Raw genomic sequence first — 24,657 nt, 5'->3', positions numbered from 1 at the left:
TAAGAGCCATTTAAGACCATATGGGCAGATACAAAAACAAAGAGGGAGACGGCACCTTGGCACTGTAAATAAACTTTTGTAAATATTCCGTTTTGAAGATTGCCTGGTTCTACCTTTGCCTTTGGCTTCTTTTTACTCACTCAAGTTAAAGGAAGCCAGATTCCGGCTGGACATCAGAAAAAACTTCCTGACTGTTAGAGCAGTACGACAATGGAACCAGTTACCTGGTAATGTTGTGGGCTCTCCCACACTAGAGGCCTTCAAGAGGCAGCTGGACAACCGTCTGTCAGGGATGCTTTAGGCTGGATTCCTGCATTGAACAGGGGGTTGGACTCAATGGCCTTGTAGGCCCCTTCCAACTCTGCTATTCTATGATTCTATGACTCTATGACTCAGTTCCAATGTATTGACCACCTCAGGGCCTCCAGATGTCTGGAATTCACACCCTAGTAGCTGTTCCAAGAGCCACTTGGCTGCTTAACTGCCAATCATATTGGGATCATGTCAATTGTTTTTAATCGGTTTTTAATGCTTTATGTGTGTATGTTCTGTGTTTTAGAGTTTTAAATTTTGTATACTTGTTTTTACCTCAATTTTAGAATTTCTGTAAACCGCCCAGAGAGCCCTGGCTATGGGAGCGGTATATAAGTTTAATAAATAAATAAGTTTAATAAATAAATAAATTGTGTGTCCACGTCTTCCTCTCATCCACCTAGAGTTTCTTCAGTTTGGTTGCATTAAATACGTTAAACAGCTTTTACAGCTTCAAAAGCAAACTGCAGCAAAATCAATCAATCAATCAATCAAGAATTCCAAAGACTCTCACACAGCTGAAATGGCGGAGGCAGACAAAGCAGATAAAACCTTAGGAAACTTTTTAAATCCTTAAAAAGACGAGGCTTCTCCACTCCCTGACTACAACAGCCTGTTAACGGGAGGGACGATTAAAATATAAAAATAACAATAAAGAACAAAGGGCTTATTCAAAAAGGATGCTAAAAGTTTTATAGTGTTTAAAAGGCTAAAAAGCTCAGGGAGATAAAACCATCCCCAACAGCGTTTTGCCCTTTGTCCAGTCATCATCATAAGTAATGAAGAATAACTCTTCAAAACGTTTTCCAAATATTCTATCACCCTTATGATTCTATCAGGGAGCTGGGAAATTGCTGTCTTTGTCTGTGAGAGAGGACAGCAACAGATTTAGGGAATCATTCCAGAGAAATTAAGGCCAACATTGGAAAAGAGTGCTTTCACGTTTCACAATGGGGAGACCAAGAAAGATTATAAGGGTGTTTCAAGTTGGAGTGACCCCTGGTAGGGTTGCATTTTGATTACTGAGCAGTGATCCTGCTAAACTTTTGGAGTAGCAAATTCCAGCATCAACACATTCCCCGGGTGATTTCTGGATATCAGCTATGCTGATTCAGTTCTGCTGGAGTTCTACCTAAAACAAGGAAGGGAACCTAAAACAGGGAAGAGCTTCAGCTATTGGGCAATATAAAAATGTAATAAATAAATAAATAAATAAATAAATAAATAAATAAATAAACCTTTTCACTCTGAGGGCTGCATGTCCTCCTGCATAACTTTCATAAACATCCATCCAAACACACTTCCCATTCTCACACATTCACACACACACACTCATGAATATGCCGCCGCCACACATAGCAATTTATTTTCAAAACTCCCACTGGAGCCAATGAATGACTTTTTGAAACCTAATTGCTGCACAAGGGGCCAATTTGGGAGGCCTCACAGTACATGGAGAGGGGAAAGCTAGTAATTCACATTGCAGTAAGGCTTGAAAAAAGCTTCCTATTGGCAAGAATGTGTGGGGGGGGAGGCAGAGTTAAAGAGGGGGCCCTGGGCTGGACCAAGAGGCCCCATGGCCACATCTGGGTTACATAAGGCGGCTCGGACATTGTGCCCATCATCACAGGCTGTATCCCCCTGTCATCGGTGGAGGCCAGTGCTGTTTCAGGCAGAACTCTAAAGGAGCTATCCAAAGTGCTGAACCCATTTTTTTCCTTTAGAGTTTTGGGTGGTTCTGACTGAAACCAGAGTGGATCCGCAGCCCCACTGAAATCAGAGTTACCAGCCTCCGCTGCCTGTCCTCTAAATTTAGGTGGTTGGTGACCGGAAGCAGGACCTTTTCAGTCATGGCATCCTATTTATGGAATGCCTGCCCCAAAGAGGCTCCCCTTTGATGTTATTTCAGTGCAATTTGTTCAGCCGTTGCAACAAGTAGCGTGACCTGACTTTAATGCTTTTTAGTTTTGCTTTGTTCTATATTTACACTGAATTTTTATGCCTCTGCTTTTGTCCTGCTTTCTGCTTTAATTTCAGGTTTGTTTGATTTTATTCAGTACTCTTGATATATAGATATAGACATAGATAGTTGAAAGAGCAGCCTAAAAATCTTTGAAGGGCACAATCCTATGCATGTTTAGACAGAAAAGTCCCAGCATTCTGTAGTGCAGCATGGCTGAGTGGGGGATGTTGGGAGTTGTAGAACTTTTTTATGTGTAAACATGCACCGGTTTGAACACTAAATAAAATACTCTTTCCCTACCAAATAAAGAAACTGTTATTGAAACAAACTAACAAAAACCCTTTTGTATTCCACACTATTCCGGAACTTGGACAATTACTGGGTGGTGGTTGTTTTACTTTTGATGACCTAAGGTTAATTACATCTATTTTTTAAATGAAGTGATATGGCAATTGTACAAGGTAACTTGAGTCATGTAAGTTACTGAATCAGGTTACGGTCTCAATGTCAGACAGTGCTCACATCTTGTTAAACTACAAGAAGTCAAATGAAGGGGAGAAAGGTGTAACCTCCTGATGCACCTTTTCCATATGGTTATTTTTCAGTGACTCACCACTGGGTTTTCCACAGCTGGTTCAAAATAATACCCTAAAGGCACAGGAACACGTGCACAGAGAATCAACTTTTGAACTGCCCTGTCTTTGCTAAAGTAGATGCAAACATCTTGTCTTATCTTGCATTTTTAGCATATTACCTAAATTTTCACCATTAGCTAGTTATATTGCTTGTTTTCAAGCATAACTTCAATCCAGTGGAGAGAGTGGCTCCAATTTTGGTGGAGCTGTAAATCCATTTTGGGCTACAGTTAGAACCAGCTAGAACTCTAAAGGAGCTATTGAAGGTGCTGAACCTTATCCCCTCAATAGGTTCAGCATCTTGGACAGCTCCTTTAGCATTCTAGCTGTTTCTGACTGAAACCTGAATGGGTTCACAGTCCCACCAAAATCAGAGCCACCAGCCTCCACTGCTTCAATCCTATCTTGTGCTAGAGAGAGAATATCACATAAGCAGCAAGCACAGAATGAGATCAATCTAAGAATCTATCTATTGTTACCTGGGACTGCGAGTAAGTTTAACCCCGACTCCAATAGTGTCTTTGAATGTACCCTGCTATAACTGGAAGATTGCAGTTCTTATTTATTTATTTATTTATTTATTTATTTATTTATTTATTTATTTATTTATTTATAATATTTATATACCACTCCCCATTCAAAATTTCAGAGTGGTGGACAATTCAAAATAGAATAAAATAGAATAAAAACACATTAAAATAGATTTTTAAAAGAAACAAAGTGCAAAATAGATGGTGGCTGGTCATTAAGGGAAGACTTCCTGGAACAATGAAATTTTCAGGAGGCGTCAGAAGGAATACAAACATGATATTGAGTAACTTGGCCATCTTTCAACCTTTACGCAGGATATTAGGATTATGCTATTCCTATTCATGGCATTTTACACATCTCCTTTTCCCAATTTCGCTCGTATTGTGCATTGCTGCAAAACATCTGACCAGATATATTTGTGCTTTAGGGTGTCAAAATTACTACACAGGCTGGTGCTGGCAGGTGTAGCAACAGCATAGGAGTTCAGTTTAGCATAGAACATGGCAAAAGCAAGGGGCAGCAGCAAGCAACACATGGCCGTCTCTCCCAGACATTATGAAACAATGGTAAACAACTGGTGGCCCATGAGCCACATTTGGCCAACAGAGGACCATTAGCTGGCTCATCATTCAGTTTTGCCAGAGGTATTAAACCTCAGGCCAGTGGGCCAAATCCAGCTCATCTGTGGGCACAACTGGACTACACGAGGGCCCTCGGTTTTCCCCAAATGACATAAGAATATAAGAAGAGCAATGTTGGATTAGACCAAGGCTCCATCTGTGCACACAGTGCCAACCAGCTGTCGACCAGGGACCCACAAGAAGGACACAGTGCAACAGCACCCTCCCACCCGTGTTCCCAGCAACTGGTGTATACAGACTTACTGCCTCTGATACTGGAGTGACCATAAGAACATCAGAAGTGCCATGCTGGATCAGAGCAAGGGTCCATCTAGTCCAGCACTCTGTTCACACAGTGGCCAACCAGCCATCAGCCAGGGATGAACAAGCAGGACACGGTGCAACAGCACCCTCCCACCCATGTTCCCCAGCAACTGGTGCGCACAGTCTTATTGTCTCGAATACTGGAGATAGCACACAACCATCAGGGCTAGTAGCCATTGCTAGCCTTTGCCTCCAGGAATTTATCCACCCCCCTTTTGAAGCCATCCAGATTGGCGGCCATCACCACATCCTGTGGCAATGAGTTCCATGATTTAATTATGCACTGTGTGAAGAAGTACTTCCTTTTATTTGTCCTGGATCTCCCACCAATCTGCTTCATGGGATGACCCCGGGTTCTAGTATTTTGAGAGAGGAAGAAAAATGCCTCCCTGTCCACATTCTCCTGATCCCACTTCCTCTCCCCAAACCGCAAATCATTCGATGCTTCCTCGGCTTTTGTGTAGTTTTTTCACCATGCTAAAACGTTGAAATACCCCTCCTAAAACTTACTGGCAGTATGAGCTTTAAGGCCAAATATCCTGGCCTTTTGTCCCCATTCCTTTTGCCTTTGGCCTTGCCTCCCTCACTGGAATCCAATTCCTGAGAGCTTATCTGAAAATGAATTCAGCCCCAGGGTGAAAGAAGTTCAACACCTGTAACCTGGAGGAGAAGGCTGTCAATGGCCACTAGTCCTGATAGCTAAATCCTACCTCCAGTAGCAGAGGCAGTGAACCTATGTGCATCAGTTGCTGAGGAACATGGGTGGGATGGTGCTGTTGCACTCATGTCCTTCTTGTGGGTTCCTCATCAACAGCTGGGTGGCCACCGTGTGAACAGAATGCGGGACTAGATGCACCCTTGGTCTGATCCAGCTTCAATCAGCTTTCACTATGAGGCATGGAAGAAGGGCCTAGATCAGCGGAGTTTGAGCTGCCGCTGCCGCTGCTGGTGCTGCCACCACTTTCCAGGACCTGTCAGTGTCTCGGATGCACTATTGGAGGGGAGAGGAAGAGCAAAGCAAGTGGCAGCTACCCTGGCCTACTTCCTTTCACACAAAGCAACTGAGAGCCAGTGTGTCGTAGTGGCTAGAGAGTTGGACTGGGAGTCGGGAGATCCGGGTTCTAGTCCCCACTCGGCCATGGAAGCCCACTGGGTGACCTTGGGCCAGTCACACACTCTCAGCCCAATCCACCTCACAGGGTTGTTGTTGTTGTTGTTGTTGTGGGGATAAAAAAAAATGGAGAGGAGGAGGATTGTGTACTCTGCTTTGGGGGAAAAAGTAGGAATATAAATGTAATAAATAAATAAATAAATAAATAATAAAGCACAGTTGTTGTTTGTGCTCTCAGCCTCTGTGGCCACCATTATCGCTGCTGCACTTGTGGGTTAGGCTGCCTGTAAACCCTTAACGTTGCATTGAGGGGAAAGGCTTCTTGTTTTGTTTTTCTTCCTAGACCATTTTGCTTTTGGGAGGGCCTGTTGCTTCAGGGTGAAGGACAGGGCAGGAACGGAGTCTCTATTATCTTTCCCTCTCTCTGTCTGGCAGAAATCGGGCTGAGGTAAAGAGTGTGTTGTTGGGTTTCCTGGTTTTCTTTCCTCTTCCCGGATAACTCCTATTACAATGACATTGAGATGCTGCTGTTTTTGCACCCCTAAGTGATAACGCTTCCCCCAGGGGTTGCAGGCATTCATATGCAGGATCTTTAACTTCTTTCCAGAGTCAGCTCAAACTTGAATCTCCCTGGCTTCATATTCAAGACCACTGAACTTGTTATCCCTTCACTTCCTTTATTCATCTTGTTAGATTCAAATTGCTTTAAAGAGGTGGAAAGATTGCAGGGTGTAATATGTGTCCTCCCTAAATAAGGGTTTGGGATTGCTGCCTTTTTGTGTTTTACAGCAGCTTCAAGGAAGGATTTGGGCAGGGGGTGGGTGGGAATTTAATAGTAAAGATTATCTAACTTCTTGACAACAAAGCACGTGTGTCAAATCAATGAAAAGTTTGTTTACATTTTGCATCATTTAGAATTCATTATATTGTCAGAGTTGGTGTAAATTTTTAGAATTCTGTAGTACAATCACATGTATGTTTACACAAAAGTAAGTCCCACGATGTTCAATGGGGGCTTTACCCCTCAGGTAAAGGACTGCAGTAGTAGGCTACAATACATAGGACTGCAGCCTTAGCTGCCTCCCCAGTGTTTCTGTAAATATAACCTCCTCTCTAGGGTACATGTATTTAAATGAGTGCACAGTGTAACGCACCATATGCACAGTTGGTCAATTTCAATGCTTGTGAACTGTTATAAGATTGTTACGTTTTTCTAATATATTTATTTCATTTTATTACATTTGAATTCCCTGTTTTCCTCCAGGAAGTAAAAGTTAGTATACCCGCTCCTCCCATTTTTATCCTCAGAAAAAAACAATGTGAGGTAAACTAGAGTCCCATAAGCCATCCTACAGATGAATACATGTAACCGTACCTTAATGCTCTACAAGCAAACTGTGCAACCAAATAATATTCACCCCATGGAGGCAATTAGAACAATAGGCTGGTGACACCAATGTCGGTTGCAGTACATGTCAGAAATGAAAAGGGTTTGGAACACTTAGGAGATTTAGAAATGATTCTGTACTACAAGCCCAATCACCCCTGGGACAAAATATGCTTAGAACATCGTTTCTATCTAGTGGAGAGTCCAGTAGCTAATAAGGGGTGTCTTCTTCAGGCTCAATTCAGTTCTCTGGTTTCTGTCCAGCAGTTTGCTGCTAAGATCATTTACCTAGCTCTGACCACGTCACTCCACTCTTGCAGTCCCTTCACTGGCTCCCTATCCCCTTTAGAATACGAGTTCCTTGTTCTAACTTTTAAAGCACTACATGATTTATCCCCTTCTTATCTTTCTGCTCTTATCTCTTCTTATACCCTTACCAGGGATCTTCCTCACATACCATGCTTCTGACCCGGCTGCGGGTTGTCTTTTCTCTCGCTCAGATTCATTGTCAGTGCACTTCAATACCGCTATAAAGCAGTAGGTGTGGCTCCTGCCTTTTATATACCGCTTTGATAGTGGAATATGAGCCCTGGCACTCTTAGGGTTGATGACCTCACTTCCTGCTTCTTCATGCTCTTGCTTCTAGAGAGGAGACATATCTTTGGGTTTCCCTCCATCTTGAGTTGGGGACCCTCCTATACAACATGTATTTCCTGCAGTGAAATGCAAAGTTTCTTATTCTTTTGACCCTTCTCTTTGCACATGATGGGGTGTCATAAGCTATTGCAAGGGTAGGGAACATGATGCCCATAGACACCTTTGTTATTTTTATTTATTTAGAAAGCAATCCTGTGGCCTCTACACAGAGTTAGGGGCGGTCCGCACATAGGATAGTTTACACTTCCTTGTGCCTGTTCGCATTCTCCTTCCCTCTTTATTGTTTACTACAACTTATTAGATTGTAAGCCTATGTGGCAGGGTCCTGCTATTTACTGTGTTATCTGTACAGCACCATGTACATTGATGGTGCTATATAAATAATAATAATAATAATAATAATAATAATAATAATAATAATAATAATAATAATAGTTTGGATTCGTGGATCCAAGGTTGAAGACACCACTCTGATCTCGGAGCCAGGAATCCGAGCTCTCTGCTCTTTCCTGACTGTTCAAACAGTATGACAATGGAACCAATTACCTAGGGAGGTTGTGGTCTTCCCACACTAGAGGTCTTCAAGAGGTAGCTGGACAGCCATCTGTCAGGGATGCTTTAAGGTGGCTTCCTGCACTAAGCAGGGAGATGGATTTGATGGTCTTATAGGCCCCTTCCAACTCTACTATTCTATGATTCTTTTCCTATGATGCTATATGACACATGGGGCTCAGAGACCTTCTTAGGAAATGAAAATGGCATGTGGCTGCCAGCCGAGCCTTTAATCTGCAGCGTGCTATCGCCTCCTCCCAGCACCTCGTACTTAATTAAAAGAAAACAAATCATGGCATGATTTCTAATCATGTGATTAAGTTCTCAGTGTGCCATGGCAGTGAGGTGAAAAAAAGAAGTTGTTAATTTCATGCTGGGGATCATTAGGGAAGGGATGAGAAATAAAACAGCCAATTAAAAATTCTTATGTGTCACTCTTGCCCAACCTGGCACTCTCTAGATGTGTTGGATAACAAGTGCCATTATCCCCAACCAGCAGGACACATGGGCATGCTGGCTCAGGATGATGGGAGTTGTAGCTGGAGGGCACCAGGTTGGGAAAGGCTGATCTATGGAGTAGCTGCATCTGGAATACTGTGTGCTGTTCGGGTTATCTGCCCACCCGTGTGGTATCCAATTTGTTTTGAAAACCGCTGAGGTTTTATGCTTCTGTGAATTTTCCAGGCAGACTGTGGTATCCTGGTAAAGTCTCAAGACTGACAGCAAAGCTTGCAATATCTGTTTGTTATTGTACATGTAAATGTTACATATACATATATCAAAACATAAAAAGACCATGCTGGATCAGACCAAGGGTCTATCTAGTCCAGTATTCTGTTCACACACTGGTCAATCAGCTCCCCACAGGAAACCCAAAAGCAGGACATGAGTACAACAGCACTCTCCCCACCCAAGTTCCCCAGCAACTAATATACAGTACATAAGCACACCCCTTCTGAAACTGGAAGTAGCATACAGTCATCAGGCCTAGTAGCCTCCAAGTATTTGTCCAGTCCCTTGCCATCCAAATTGACAGCTGTCACTACATCTTGCAGAAAGTGAATTCAGAGGACCGTGCTGAATAGGGTGAGCTGTGGTGCAGTGAGGGATGGGATCCCCCAAAATCAGGTGGAGGCACCTCCTGTAGATGGGGCTATTCCATCTACAGAAGGCAGATTCTGGATCGAACCCTTAAAATTATTGGGAAAACCTGAATGGACTACAGTAATTTGGGTTTAAGTTAGGGTGACCATATGAAAAGGAGGACAGGGCTCCTGTATCTTTAACAGTTGTATTGAAAAGGGAATTTCAGCAGGTGTCTTTTGTATATATGGAGAACCTGGTGAAATTTCCTCTTCATCACAACAGTTAAAGCTACAGGTGCCCTGCCCTCTTTTAAATCCGGCCACTCTAGTATAGCTCCTGCAGCTTTAACTGTTGTGATGAAGAGGGAATTTCACATATATAGAAATCACACTTGCTGAAATTCCATTTTCTTTGCAACTGTTAAAGATACAGGAGCCCTGTCCTCCTTTTCATATGGTCACCCTATAAGTTAAGTATAGTAATGTTGAGGATGGGTGGTCCCTAAAGCTGCAGTTCTTCTTACCTGGGAATAAGCTCTATTGAACTCTGTGATGCTACTTTAAGAGTAAACATGAATAGTGTTCTGCTTCTGCACCCCAGTCCTTGGAGGGGTGAACTTGCAGGGACTTCACCGCTTACTCAGACTTTAATTTCCTAGAAGGATACTGGAGAGTTGGTGACGTTTCTTTTATATATGGTTTGTATTTCTAAACCGCCCAGAGAGCTTCGGCTATGGGGCGGTATATAAATTTAATAAATAAATATTTACACTGTTCAGGATGAAGTCCTGAAACATCCTAACTCCAAGCAAACCCTGCTTCCCCTCTGCTGCATCCTCTGTCTGCAAGACAAAAGCTCCTTTTTGTCTTAGATTCACCCTTCCCCTCAGGCCTTGTAAAACAAAAGGTTATCTATTATTCAATTATTACAGTGGGTGGGCGGGGCTCCTCAATATCTTTTACACAGATGCACTGAGCTGCAAGGAACCCCTGGAGGTAATTTAGATTTATTCAAACATATAACAATTGTGCTGTAACTCTAGCAGCAGTTCAACACACCTAAATCTAAATCTTTGCAAAGTGGCCACTTACACAGTACCCCAAAAGAAGACAAAAGAGAATGCAGATCTGCAAAAGAGGCAAACACACACACAAATAAATATGTAATTTATTTTGTATCCTGCCTTTACACTCAAAATTGCTCTCAAGGCATGTACATATAGATATGTCAGTCCATTCAAAGTACAGGTTAAAGATGAAGGACCCTGAGAAAGGAGAACAGGGCCTTAAAATTCACCATACAGACTGCCACACTCTTTTCCTCAACCGTGAGATGTATTGCCTTTCTATTTAAATCACAGTAATTGTTTCTAAATTTGCGTCTATACATATAAATTTGCACATGTGATTGTTTTGGGGGGTGATAGTTGATTTTCCTTTTGGACTTGCTGGGAAGACTTTTTTGGGGCAGAATGCAACCCCCCCATCTTAAAACAATATGAGATGTCTTATTATGAAATGCAAATGCTAAATATTTGTAATTAAGATAGATCATTAAGAAAGTGAAAATGCAAATAAGTAAAAAGTATTGTATTACATTGTATTAAAGAAGACAACACAGAGACACAAGCAGGTTCACAATGAATTCTGGGTAACTGGCATAAAAATAATGCTCAAGATGGCCTGGATGGTATCCAAAGAGAAAATATTGAGTTTAAACCCTCTCACTTGAGTCAAGAAGGCATTTGAGTAATGAACAGTGGTGAGAGTGTGTTGTTCCAGGTCAAAAGTGTTTTTCAAGTTTTCGCTTATCAGTTAATGAGCAAAAAATATTATGTAAGGTCTCCATATCAAAAAGCTTGCTATACAGATGACTAGAATAATTTATAGACTTAAGTTTAGTTGGCAAATTTTGAATAATCAGTTATCTTCTCAAAAGTATAATTCAAAACTGTTATTTTGTGTGTGTTCTAATGTTGAATAACAATGAGATAGTTAAGATTGTGAGCCCTAATTTATGAAACAGTAGATAATATTTTTATGAGGCAATTTCTACACAAAGAATGTCTAAGTATGTGCTGGTATTTAAATATGAGAGCTTCTTATTAGAAGCTCAACAGGCCTGTGTACTGTCAGTGTGTTCACCATGGCCCTTCCGCCATGTAACCGTGCTCCAGGGTTGAGCCCGGGGGAGGGGATGGTAACCCCTGATTGGTTGCCGGAAGCCAGGCAGAGGGCTGGGCAGGGCCGGTGCTACCATAGAGGCCACTCAGGCGGCCGCCTAGAGCGCCAAGCTAAGAGGGGCACCGGGCACAGTGCAGCACTCACGCACATTGGCTGTGAGCCGGCCCGGCCCGAGGATTCAGCTGGGCCTGGGCAGGTGAGATGGTGCCCCACGGCTGCCTAGCTGAAGCGAAGCCAGGGATGCTGGGGTGGGGGTGGGGCGGCTCCACGTTCGGACTTCCGGAACACGCCTGGAAGCGAGAGAGAGAGAGAGAGAGAGAGAGAGAGAATGTATGGGTGAATGGGGTGCATGGAGTCTTTGAGTGAATGCATGTGTTCATGCGTGTGTGAGTGATGCTGAGTGTGTGTGTGCGCACGTGTGTGAGTTGGGGGGGATGATTTGGAGGTGATATTCCTATTAAATAATGAATTTTAGACCCATAGACATTCCTTTCCAATTTGTTTGCTATAATTGGCATGACGTATTTCTTGTACTTTAAAATAAATTTAGCAGTTTCAAGTTTTGTGCTTCTTATTTTTTCCAGGAAACACATGTTCTTAAAAATCAAAGTTGGCATTTTTTTGGAGGGTGGGTGGGTGAAAGTAGCTCATCTGGCCTAGGGTGCAAAATAGTCTGGCACCGGCCCTGGGGCTGAGTTGTGTTAATTAACTTCTCTGATGCTGCGTTAATTCACCCCAATTTATATCTGAAACTCTGCATTTGCGGAGGGAGCTTTTATTCTTTACTTTGCTGATGCACAGCTGTGCATCTCCAGTTTACAGAGCTGCTGCGTTCCCTGACAGTTAACTCTAATGGGGTGAAATTGGGGGGCGGGGTGGTGGTGCTCTCATAGGGAGAGCAGAAAAGATTGGGGAGCTGAATTTGCCTGGGAGAGATCTGAAGGGCAAACTCTGTGTTCTGTGTTGCCAACCTGCGAATGAGGTGAGATATAGAATGTTGTTTTTTATTCGTTCAGTCGTTTCTGACTCTTTGTGACTTCATGGACCAGCTCACACCAGAGCTTTCTGCCACCCGTAGCTCCCCCAAGGTCAAGTCTGTCACCTCCAGAATATCATCCATCCATCTTGCCCTTGGTCGGCCCCTCTTCCTTTTGCCTTCCACTTTCCCTAGCATCAGCCTCTTCTCCAGGGTATCCTGTCTTCTCATTATGTGGCCAAAGTCCTTCAGTTTTGCCTTTAATACCATTCCCTCAAGTGAGCAGTCTGGCTTTATTTCCTGGAGTATGGACTGGTTTGATCTTCTTGCAGTCCAAGGCACTCTCAGAATTTTCCTACAACACCACAGTTCAAAAGCATCTATCTTCCTTCGCTTAGCTTTCCTTATGGTCCAGCTCTCGCAGCCATAGGTTACTACGGGGAATACCATTGCTTTAACTATGCGGACCTTTGTCATCAGTGTGGTGTCTCTGCTCTTAACTATTTTATCAAGATTTGTCATTGCTCTCCTCCCAAGAAGTAAACGTCTTCTGATTTCCTGGCTGCAGTCAGTGTCTGCAGTAATCTTTGCGCCCAGAAATACAAAGTCTGTCACTGCCTCCACATTTTCTCCCTCTATTTGCCAGTTATCAATCAAGCTGGTTGCCATAATCTTGGTTTTTTTGAGGTGGCTTTTTTTTTTAATGAGATATAGTATAAGCCACATTTAAAAAGGGGGGGGGTGCTACTGAAATGAAAGAAATAGAGATGACTATGAATGGGTGTTGCAATATATTAATTGCAAAAAAATACTCATTTAAAAAATGATTTGTAGTACATAACTATGCCATTGTACAACTGTTGTTGGCAGACGGGATTTCAGATCAGAAAATGTCAAAATGACTTAAAGGACAAAGCCATGCCATTGTATAGCTGTCTGTTGCAAGACAGGATTTGGTTTGCCCCTGGGAAAGTTCCATACTGAAGTAGAGCTGATGAGGTTTAGACCACAAATTGGTTTACAATGGCAGGACAAAGCCCTAGAAAACATGACACAAAGGAGAGTTTCTGCAGTCACAATGCTAATTTTGCATACATTGACACTTTAATTGAATTAACTATACTTTTTTGCATTTCGTTACCATTTCACCCCACCCATCTCCCTGATGACCCTCCCAACAGTGCTAACATTATATTTTTGACTCCTGGTTAAGGGCTATGTCATTTTTTCAGGCATTTGACAGGATATGATGAGTTTTACAATCAGTCCACTGTCTTACAGATGTTTTTAGATATATGGTGTTTTTAGATATATGGTGTTTTTAGATATATGGCGTCTCCATGTGTACTGTCCGTTTATGTGTTTTTAATATAAATGGCTTTTAAAGTTTGCCCACCGTATTTTAATGGTTTTAATCCTTGCAAACCATCCAGAGAGCTTTGGCTATGGGGTGGTTTAGAAACGTAATAAAACAAACAAATAAATACTTTATTTATTTATTTATTACATTTATATACCGCCCCATAGCCTCTTTGGGTGGTTTACAAAAGTTAAAAACAATGAACATTAAAAATAGATATACGAAATTGAAAACCACCAAAAGTATAAAAACAACATAATCCATTTAAAATAACTCATATTTGACAACTCATTAAACAAAAAACCTACAGTTTACAAAACAACGTTAAGGCTCTACAGTTTTCAACCAAGCACCAAAAAGCAGGGAAATTGGGAGTTAAGGCTCACAAGCCTTAACGCCACATCCTCCCTATGGAGGCAGAAAGTGCCAGTGAAATTCACATTCTGCCAAAGCAGATAAACTATGAGGATTTATTTGACATCTACTCTATATGTCAAATTTCTCCCAGAACTCTGAGCTGGTGAGAGTAATCAAGATATAATTTATTTTAAAATTATTATTTTTTTGGTAGTTCTGGTTATATAATTCAGATACAATTTATCTGAATATATATATCATTCAGATACAAATTACAAGTTTCTGCCTGGATTGGAAGTTAATTTTTCTAGTATTACCATCCTCCTATCCACTCTAAATGTCTGTATCTAACAATGGGGGTGTTCTCCCCTCTTCTTCTTTGTTCACAAAGTCCATTGAAGGTCCTCCATTTTGCAAGACAAGGGGAAAAAAATCTGAAATTCTGATTGTAGCCATTCTAAGAGAGACAAACAGAAATGCATAGGATGTGGATATAATTGCCAGGGGTTTGCAGATGTCACCAGGACGCTGCTTTCATAGCACCGAGTTGGCACTGCTCCACCGCCAAACCCCATGGTATTGCTGGTGTGGGGTGGCAGCGGGGGGAAAAACCACTGGGGGAGGCAGTGCAGGCTTTCCGGCGGCCATTACGCTTGCCGGGACTGCCTCCTCCACTTCCCATGGCTTCCTGCGATCAACGGGAGGTCTCCTTCCACCCCGGAATGCCCCCAGTGCAGCGCCGGAGTGAAGATAGATGGTGGAAGAGACACACTGATCTTGCTCAGGCAGGAAAAAATGGGTTAGGTCCCTGACTTTTTGGCTGAGGATTTTGGGTTCTTTGCCCTGTGGTAGGTCCAAATTGGTGGCTGCATCATATAACCAATGCAGTGTGTATTCGGAGCCACCCTGGGGCAAAGATGACATTTAGAGAGTCCCCTGGTCACAGAAAATGTCAGCTTTGCTAATTGTACTTCCCTTTGGATCAGTTCTAGCTCAAATCCTCAAAAACCTTTGAGTGGTTTTATAGGAATAAACTTCTTGCCAAACTCTTGAGGCATCATTGAAAGCCAATGTTTGTTTAAGGCAAGCTTATCTGCTAATATTGCCCAGCAACTGAGCGACTGTTAGTAATCAAGCTGCAGTTACAAAAGTGAGATAGCCAGTCTGGTTACTGCAACAACTAAAGCAATAAGACAGAAGTAGAAGTGAAGAAGCAAAAGGACTTCCATTCCAGAAAGGCAGACAAACAGTATATGAGGCTGTGACAGGAGGAAGAGGGCCTCATGGGACTGATGGGTAAAAGAAAGCACGGGGCGCTTTCTAAGGCCAGCAGAAGCTTGGGAGGAATAGGCAAGGCAACAGGCAGGATTTGTGAGCTGCATCCCACAGCAGGTGTTTTATATTGTAATTAGCTGATATACCCAGTGTTGCTCAGCCCCACCACCCCTAAGATATATGTCTTCAAGGTAATCATCTTAAAGTAGTCGGCCAGTGCTAGGCCGGTGAGTTTTAATCGAATTATATTTCTTTCTTCCCCCCCCCCTCTCACCCTCACAAGAACCTTGCAAAGTAGGCCGATGCTACATCAGTGAGGTAAATTTTAAACAAATTAGCTTCTTCTCTCTGTGTGACTCTTTCTCTCACCCCTGATGCATGGCCAGGGCCGCCTTTCACTAATAACTCGGATGAGGAGATGGAAGGAATGCTTATCAAATTTGCAGATGACACAAAATTGGGTGGCATGGCTAATACTCTGGAGGACAGAAGCAAACTTCAAAGTGATCTTGGTAGGCTGGAGCGCTGGGCTGAAAACAACGGAATGAGATTTAATAGGGATAAATTCCAAGTTCTACACCTAGGAAAATGAAACCAAATGCACAGTTACAAGATGGGGGATACTTGGCTTAGCAATGCTACTAGCGAGGAGAAGCTTGGCATTGTTATTGATCACAGACTGAATATGAGCCAACAGTGTGATGTGGCTGCAAAAAAAAAGCAAATGCTAATTTGGGCTGCATTACTAGAAGTGTAGCTTCCAAATTGTGCGAGGTACTGGTTCCCCTCTATTCAGCACTGGCTGAGCCTCATCTTGAGTATTGCGTCCAGTTCTGGGTACCACACTTCAAGAAGGATGAAGACAAGCCGGAGGGGGCAGTGTTTTTTTAGTGTGCAGTTGGATACAAGATGTGCAGTTGGGGAAAATGTGCAGTTGGAAATATGATAATGTGCAGTTGAAAAAAGTGGTGGAAAAAAATAGGACATGTGTTATGTATACATGTTTATAAAGAACTTAACAATAGACAATGTTCAACCCCCTGCTCAATGCAGGAATTCACCTTAAAGCATACCTGACAGATGGTTGTCCAGCTGCCTCTTGAATGCCTCGAGTGTGGGAGAGCCCACAACCTCCCTAGGTAGCTGATTCCATTGTCGCACTGCTCTAACAGTCAGGAAGTTTTTCCTGATGTCCAGCCGGAATCTGGCTTCCTTTAACTTGAGCCCGTTATTCCGTGTCCTGCACTCTGGGAGGATCAAGAAGAGATCCTGGCCCTCCTTATATTCAGCTTGTGATCTTCAACAACTCCAAGATCCTTCTCACTTGTAGTCTTTTTTTTTAAAAAAAAACTCCCACCCATCTTGGACTCCTTTTCTCATTAGCGTTACTTGCCATGGAACCTTACTTATTATAGTTCTGAGTTTACTAAAATCGGCTTTCCTAAAATCCAGAATATGTGTCTGGCTACTCTCAGCTTTTGCTTCCTTTAAAATCAAGAACGTGGCCACTTTCCCCCACAGATCCCGTAACTGCCACTTTATCCACTAAGCCATCCCTATTGATCAGTATCAAGTGAAGGATAGCTGATCTTTTAGTTCCTTCCTCTACTTTCTGTAGGAGAAAGTTATCAGCCACACATATCAGGAATTTCTTTGAGGGGCCACTTTTGGCAGAATTTGTCTCCCAACAGATATCAGGGTAATTAAAGTCCCCCGTCACTACTACATTGCACTTCCTTGAAATATTGGCAATTTGCTTATCAAAGGTTTCATTATGGTCTTTTCCTTGATTGGGTGGTTGGTAGTAGACTCCAACTATGATGTTCCTTTTATTCCTTGCCCCATTTATTTTAATCCAGGCTCATACTCCTGTATTTCTGTGCAAGGATAAATGTTTTTAATATATAGTGCGACTCTGACTCCCTTTCTATTTCTTATGTACTTTCTAGACCAGCTGGGGCAGCTTCCTCTTTTCTGCTCTGCTCAGCTAGGAGTCAGGAAACAAGGGGGTTGCAGAATGTCACAAGGACACAGAAAGCATCATTTTTGCTTTTTATACTTTCCTTTGGATCAGTTCCAGCTCAAATTCTCAAAAACTTTGAGTGGTTTGTTAAGAATCAACTTTTTGCCAAATTGTTGAGCCATCATTGAGGCCCAATGTTAGTTTAAGGCAAGCTTATCTTCTAATATTGCCCAATATTTCTGGTTGCCATGTGTGACACTGCTCAAATCCCTGGGCTATAAAATCTCAAAGGTGTTGCTCTGCAATTAAGTTTCTGCATCTAGGTTCAGAGCACTTTGCTTCCCATGGACCTCTCCACCAGCACCATGCTCTTCTTGATCCTCTCCTGCTGTCTCTGGGATGCAGAAGCCAGAAGTTATAATTCTGTCCTCACTGTGCCCAATGGAGGACCATGGGGTTCTTGGGGAAACATCCAGGTTTGTCCCAATGGATATGCTTATGGGTTCTCACTGAAGGTAACTATCTCCCTCTTTTTAAGATCCCCTTATACTTTCTTCCTTTTCTGGGGCACACCCAAGAAATTATTTCTAGAACTCAAAATGAAAGGTTGAGGAACAGTAGGGTATGGATGTACCTTTAACTCTATTAGTCCTTATTGAAGAATAAGGAAAATGGGAAAGTAATTATTGGATAGGTATAATAGTTTTGATTGTTGAGAAGAAGGTGCTAGCAAAGACTATTCCCAAGCATTTGATGGCATAGGTTGGGCTTCTTAAATCAGTTGTTTTATCAGTTCCTAGTCTTTTTGGGGAGTTAATTTTTAAAAAACAGTTTTTTGGGGGTATGTTTTCTTTTCTGTTTTAACATGTCTTGAGTCTTTACTGAGAAAGGTGGTGATGAATTTTCATAGAATCATAGAATAGTAGAGTTGGAAGGGGCCTATAAGGCCATCGAGTCCAGCCCCCTGCTCAATGCAGGAATCCACCTTGAAGCATATCTGCCAGATACCTTGAATGTCTCTAGTGTGGGAGAGCCCATGACTTCCCTAGGTAATTGATTCCACTGTTGTACTTCTCTGATGTCCAGCTGGAAACTGGCTTCCTGTAACTTGAGCACATTATTCCATGTCCTGCACTCTGGGATGATCGAGAAGAGATCCTGTCCCTCCTCTGTGTGACAATGTTTCAAGTAGAATCATAGAATAGTAGAGTTGGAAGCAGCCTATAAGGCCATCTAGTCCAACCCCTGCTCAATGCAGGAATCTACCCTAAAGCATCTCTGACAGATGGTTGTCCAGCTGCCTCTTGAATGCCTCTAGTGTGGGAGAGCCCACAACCTCCCTAGGCAACTGGTTCCATTGTCGTACTGCTCTAACAGTCAGGAAGTTTTTCCTGATGTCCAGCCAGAATCTGGCTTCCTTAACTTGAGCCCGTTATTCCGTGTCCTGCACTCTGGGAGGATCGAAAAGAGATCCTGGCCCTCCTCTGTGTGGCAACCTTTCAAGCATTTGAAGAGTGCTATCATGTCTCCCCTCAATCTTCTCTTCTCCAGGCTAAACATGCCCAGTTGTTTCAGTCTCTCCTCATAGGGCTTTGTTTCCAGACCCCTGATCATCCTGGTTGCCCTCCTCTGAACATGCTCCAGCTTTGCTGCATTGGTCCATCTAGCCCAGTATTGTTGACGCTGACTGACAGAGGTTTCTCTCTATGATCTCCAGGAGGAGTTTTTCCAAGCCCACCTCAAAATGCCAGAGATTGCACATGAACTAATTTGCTGCCCTTCTCCTAATTGGGGTGTGGGGTGGAGATGGGAGATAATGCAGCTTGTTTCCACGCAGCCTGGATCTGACCCTAGATTTACCTACAGCTTTATCACAGTCTCTTTATCTCTCCTCCCACCAGGTAGAGCCACATCAATCAATGGGGGATAATACAGCCCTGAATGGAATCCGCCTGCACTGTACTGATGGGACAGCAATTGAGTCTACAGTTAGTCCGTGAGTAGCTTGTTTTACTTTCTCCCCTTCTTTTGCTTTATTGGTTGGAAGGTGATGCTCAGCTAGATCCCCACCAATAAAGGTTAAGGTGTGAGGTCATCCGGCTCATTTTGAGCCTTGAAAAGGCTGCATCTCTTGGACTTCCTTGGCTTCTTACGCAATCTTACAGGATCCCAACCATGATGCCAATCTCTTCCTTGCTATTATTGCCTGATTACTTTGAGTAATTGAGCAGCAAGAGGGAGCAGGAGCAGTCTCTGCTCTGCTTGCTGCCTCCCTCTTAGCAGCTACTTGCATTGGGCCCCCGGGGAAAAGGGCAAGAGAAAGAGCAGGGTGGGTGGGGACTAGAGATGTAAAATTTCCAGAAATTTTGGGGCCATAGAAACACACACACACACACACACCCCTGTGGGAAGGGGTTTTCAGAAAAATGGAAGTATAAGCAATACTTCTTCTTTTAGCACTCTTTACAGATCTAAAATTACTTTGTTGTTTTAAAACAGCCTTCCTCAATCTAATGCCCTCCATATCTTTGGGATTTCAGCTCCCATCAACCTCAGGCAGCAGGGGCAAAGGTCAGCATTGCTGGGCACTGTAGCCCAAAACATCAGATTATTAACCAGATACAAAACAGGGCAAGGCTTCTGCAGCTTTAACTGTTGTGATGAAGAGGGAATTTCACCAGGTGCAGCAGGCATACAAATAATGGGCAGGATACGGAATAATGGGCTCAAGTTACAGGAAGCTTGATTCCAGCTGGACATCAGGAAAAATTTCCTGACTGTTGGAGCAGTACGACAATGGAATCAGTTACCTAGGGAGGTTGTGGGCTCTTCCACACTAGAGGCCTTCAAGAGGCAGCTGAACAACCATCTGTCAGGGGTGCTTTAGGGTGGATTCCTGCGTTGAGCAGGGGGTTGGACTCGATGGCCTTGTAGGCCCCTTCCAGCTATACTGTTCTATGATTCTATGAAATGACACCTGCTGAAATTCCCTTTTCTATGCAACTGTTAAAGATACTAAGTCCCTGTTCTCCTTTTTCTTATGGTCACCCTATTCTGCATAGACAGGGTGTATGTGCTAGAGGTGTAAGGGATGACTATTATTTGTATGTATGCATTTTATGAGCATTCAATCAGGGAAACTTACAAACCTGTGCCCCAGAAAAGGAAGAAAGTATAAGGGGATCTTAAAAAGAGGGAGATAGTTACCTTCAGTGAGAACCCATGAGCATATCCATTGGGACAAACCTGGATGTTTGGTCAAATGCTTGTGATCAGGATTTGTTTGTTGTGTCTGCCACCCACTCCTCCTCTCCAAAGTCCCCCCACCCTTAAAACAGGCAGGGGCAGGTAGTGGTAAGAGGTTCCTGCAAAACATCATTTCCCACCAGTGAAAGGACTAGGATTCGAAGTCCCCGAGTGGTTGGATGCAGTGGTCAGAGGAGATCTGGGTTCAAGGGTCCACTCACTGGGTGACTTTGAGATGGTCACTCTGTCTCAGCCTAACCTCCCTCACAGCGTCCTTGAGACGATAAAATGTAAAGGAGAAGGACCAAGCAAGCCACTGTTGCAAGAGGAAAAGGGGTGGAATATGAATAATATATATATTCTTGTGATAAAATAATGCACCATGTTTTCCAGTTCAATATCTGATGGGAAAGTGGTCATCTTCCTGCCATGCCCTCAGGGCACTTCTCTTCAGTGGGTGAGGTGTGCGGAGTGTTTTTTGGAGTCCTATTCACTCCTTGGCAGAAAAGAGACCACATTACGCCAGTCCTTTTCCAGCTTCATTGGCTGCCAGTCCAGGTCCGGGCCTGATTCAAAGTGCTGCTATTAACATTCAAAGTCCTAAACAGCTTCGGCCCAGGCTATCTGAAGGAACACCTCCTCCCATATGTACTTGCCCAGGCCCTAAGGTCATCCTCATGGGTCCTTCTCCATAATCCCTTGCCAAAGGAAGTGAGGCAGGTGGCTACCAGGAGGAGGGCCTTCTCTGCTGTGGCACCCCGGCTGTGGAATGAGCTCCCTAAGGAGGTTCGCTTGGCACCTCCATTATATGCTTTTAGACGCCAGGTGAAGACCTTTTTATTCCCCCAGCATTTTACCAGTCTAGTAATGTAAATTTAAGTTTGCTGTTTAAAATTTGTATTTTAAATCTGTATTAATTTCTACATTACTGCTTGATTTGATCTTGGTTGTGTTTTTATATTGTATTTTATATTATGCTTTTATACTGGTTGTTTTATATTTTGAATAGTTTTTGTGGTTAATTTTTGTAAACCTCCCAAAGAGCTTCGGCTATTGGGTGGTATAAAAATGCAATAAATAAATAAATAAAATGGATGCTTCTCTGGAACCTGGACCTGCTGCTGCTGCTGCTGCTGCCATCCCTGGGCAGTGAAGAGGGAGGGTGGACTGGGGAATGATTGAATGGAACACCCACAAGCCTCTCGAAACCTTGGGTGCATCCACTTGGGAGTCCTCAGGGGTGGGGAGAGCCCCGGGGTAGCTCCACAGTGGCACTAGGTCATTTATATGATGCATCAGCCATTGTGGAGCCATCCCAGGTCTTTCCCCCAAAGATCTGAACTAAAAAAGTCAGGACTTATCCCAACTTTTTTCTGTGGAACAAGGCGATGCCAGATCATCTGTGTCTATCGCCTTGCTCCAGTATTGCAGCAGAGGTCTGTCTGTCTGGCTGATGGAGACCCATGATTGGTCGCCGTCAGCTGGACAGGAAGGAGGGGGCAGGCCAGGGAGCCGAATGGCCACAGCCTGGAACGCCTCTGTGCTTGGGGAACTCAAGCTGCACGAGGTAGGAAGGAGGGCTGTTTGGAGAGCGATGGGGTTGGGGGGTGAGCAGAGGAGCTAAGCCAGAGCTCCCTGCCGGTTCGAGAAGATATGGCAGAGCAGCTCCTCCCTGTTCTCATTGATACACACACACCCGCACTCACTCCTTCGCGTTTTGACAACCCTGCAGGAGCGCAAATGCCAGGGTTTGAGGGCTCGTGGCCCCAATGCGCCGTTGTCAAGACAGCCCCCCTCAAGACAGGCTTGAGCACTTTGGGAGCATGCAAGGGCAGGGTCATTGACATTCTGCTTGACATCCTTGTTTTATTTGGCAGGTGGGGAAGATGGACGGGGATTCAGTCTTGCCCCCAAGGCCACCTGGACTCTTTCTCTCTGAGAGTGGAAAGACCAAAAGGCTTAAGTGATGATACAGCAGCCAACAACATCGCATTCACCTGTGATGATGGAACTCAACTCACGGGCCTCGGAAATCACTGGGGTAATTTTGGCGCATGGAGCCAACATTGCCCTTCTGGCGCCATCTGTGGGATCCAGACCAAAGTGGAGTCTCGCCAAGGGTGGAAGGATGACACAGCACTTAATGATGTGAAGTTCTTCTGCTGTAGCTGAACCATCTTCCCTCCTATAGAGAACCCTATGTGTGTTGAACTGAATTACTTTTAATGCTATCTGGAAAATAATTCCAATGTTTTTGGGACCATTCTCATTACATTGGATAGAAAAGGAATTGCTTTTGAAAATAAATTCAGACGTGAAGAAAATTTTGGAGAAATTCTTGTGAGTTGGGTTTGTGCTTGCCTTTCTTAAGAGGAGGCCAAGGAGTGTGTGCAAGTGCCCGGTCTTTCACTGTACGATCATCTCTGCCATAGCCTGTAGCCTCCTCAGCTTCCCACCCTTCAATTAAAGTCCAGGGCGGAGACATTATGAGGTGATTCCTCCAATAATAATAATAATAATAATAATAATAATAATATCACATGTTTTCAATACAATCAACAAGTATATAGAAAGTATTACAACATTTTCAACTAATAAAACATATATCACATAGGAAATCCAATTACAGGTAAGAAGAATCACAGGAGTTTCAATATATTAATAGCCTTACATTTATCCACAGAAGTTCATCAAGGATTTAAGATTTAGATGTAATTATCTAAATGCATCTTTCCATATCTGTCCAGGACATGCTGGTAGTTTTCTCTGGGAACCTTGTTTGTTAATAAAGTATATAAATCTATAAAGTGTATAAATCTTTTCCATGGAGAGCAGCAGATTAATAGCCCCAAAGAGGCCTTATAAAATAAGGGACAAGTCTCAAGTCAAATCACAGGCCTCAGGCCTTCTCCCTCATGTGACCTTTCTGCTGCTGCTGCCTGAAGTACTTTTATCCCTCACCCCTTTAGGTTGGTCACTTACACCCTGAAGTAACTCCAGCAGTAATTGCATTGAAAACAAGCCATGATGGTGGCAGTGAACCAATAATTCCCATTTGTCAACTTCACCAGGACATGGGGAAGGGTTGAAAGTGGGGTCGACACTGACAAGTGGCAGTTCAAGGCTTAAGGGCAAGAGGATGACATGCCAAGTGGAAGTCATTCTCCCCGCACATTTCGGTGCTTCTGTTCATGGAATCATAGAATAGTAGAGTTGGAAGGGGCCTACAAGGCCATCGAGTCCAACCACCCCCACCCCCGCTCAATGCAGGAACCCACCCTAAAGCATCCCTGACAGATGGTTGTCCAGCTGTCTCTTGAATGACTCTAGTGTGGGAGAACCCACAACCTCCCTAGGCAACTGGTTCCATTGTTGTACTGCTCTAACGGTCAGGAAGTTTTTTCCTGATGTCCAGCCGGAATCTGGCTTCCTGTAACTTGAGCCCATTATTCTGTGTCCTGCACTCTGGGAGGATTGAGAAGAGATTCTGGTCTTCATCTGTGTGACAAAATTTCAAATATTTGAAGAGTGCTATCATGTCTCCCCTTGATCTTCTCTTCTCCAGACTAAACATGCCCAGTTTTTTCATTTTCTCCTCATAGGGCTTTGTTTCCAGACCCCTGATCATCCTCGTTGCCCTCCTCTTAACCCCCTCCAGCTTGTCTGCACCCTTCTTGAAGTGTGGAGCCCAGAACTGGACTCAATACTCTAGATGAGGCCTAACCAGGGCCAAATAGTGAGGAACCAGTACCTTGCAGGATTTGGAAGCTATACTTCTATTAATGCAGCCCAAAATAGCATTTGCTTGTTTTGCAGCCACATCACACTGTTGGCTTATATTCAGCTGTTAGAAATACATATTTGAATGCTTGTGTGTGTGTGTTTGTGTGTGTTTTAAAAAGGCACCTATTAAATCAGAAATGGGACAGAAGGGACAGAAGGGACTTTGACAGACCTGCCAAACTGACATGGGCCAGAAATCAACATTTGCCCATCCGTAGCACTGGGAGACATGAACAAAAAGTACCACAACAGGCGACCACCAAAGGAATAAAGTTAAACCAGTAAAGTAATTGTTATTCAAATTTGTACATATTAAACTAGTCAATACATTGAACT

General features: G+C 43.4%; 1 protein-coding gene across 1 annotated transcript; it reads left to right on the top strand.

Moving 5' to 3' along the window:
• The first annotated feature begins 17,633 nt into the window (after window positions 1-17,633).
• LOC134399743 (vitelline membrane outer layer protein 1-like) lies at window positions 17,634-22,710 on the top strand. The gene is made up of 3 exons (XM_063127834.1): window positions 17,634-17,807; window positions 19,194-19,288; window positions 22,416-22,710. Exons 1-3 carry the CDS (start codon window positions 17,637-17,639, stop codon window positions 22,708-22,710), a joined length of 561 nt encoding a protein of 186 aa, XP_062983904.1. The 5' UTR covers window positions 17,634-17,636.
• Window positions 22,711-24,657: the final 1,947 nt, after the last annotated feature.

Source organism: Elgaria multicarinata, chromosome 5, assembly GCF_023053635.1.
Source record: "Elgaria multicarinata webbii isolate HBS135686 ecotype San Diego chromosome 5, rElgMul1.1.pri, whole genome shotgun sequence".
In the NCBI taxonomy this organism is placed as follows: domain Eukaryota; kingdom Metazoa; phylum Chordata; class Lepidosauria; order Squamata; family Anguidae; genus Elgaria; species Elgaria multicarinata.
Note: the sequence above shows the minus strand (reverse complement) of the source record. Positions and strands in the feature narration are given on the sequence as shown.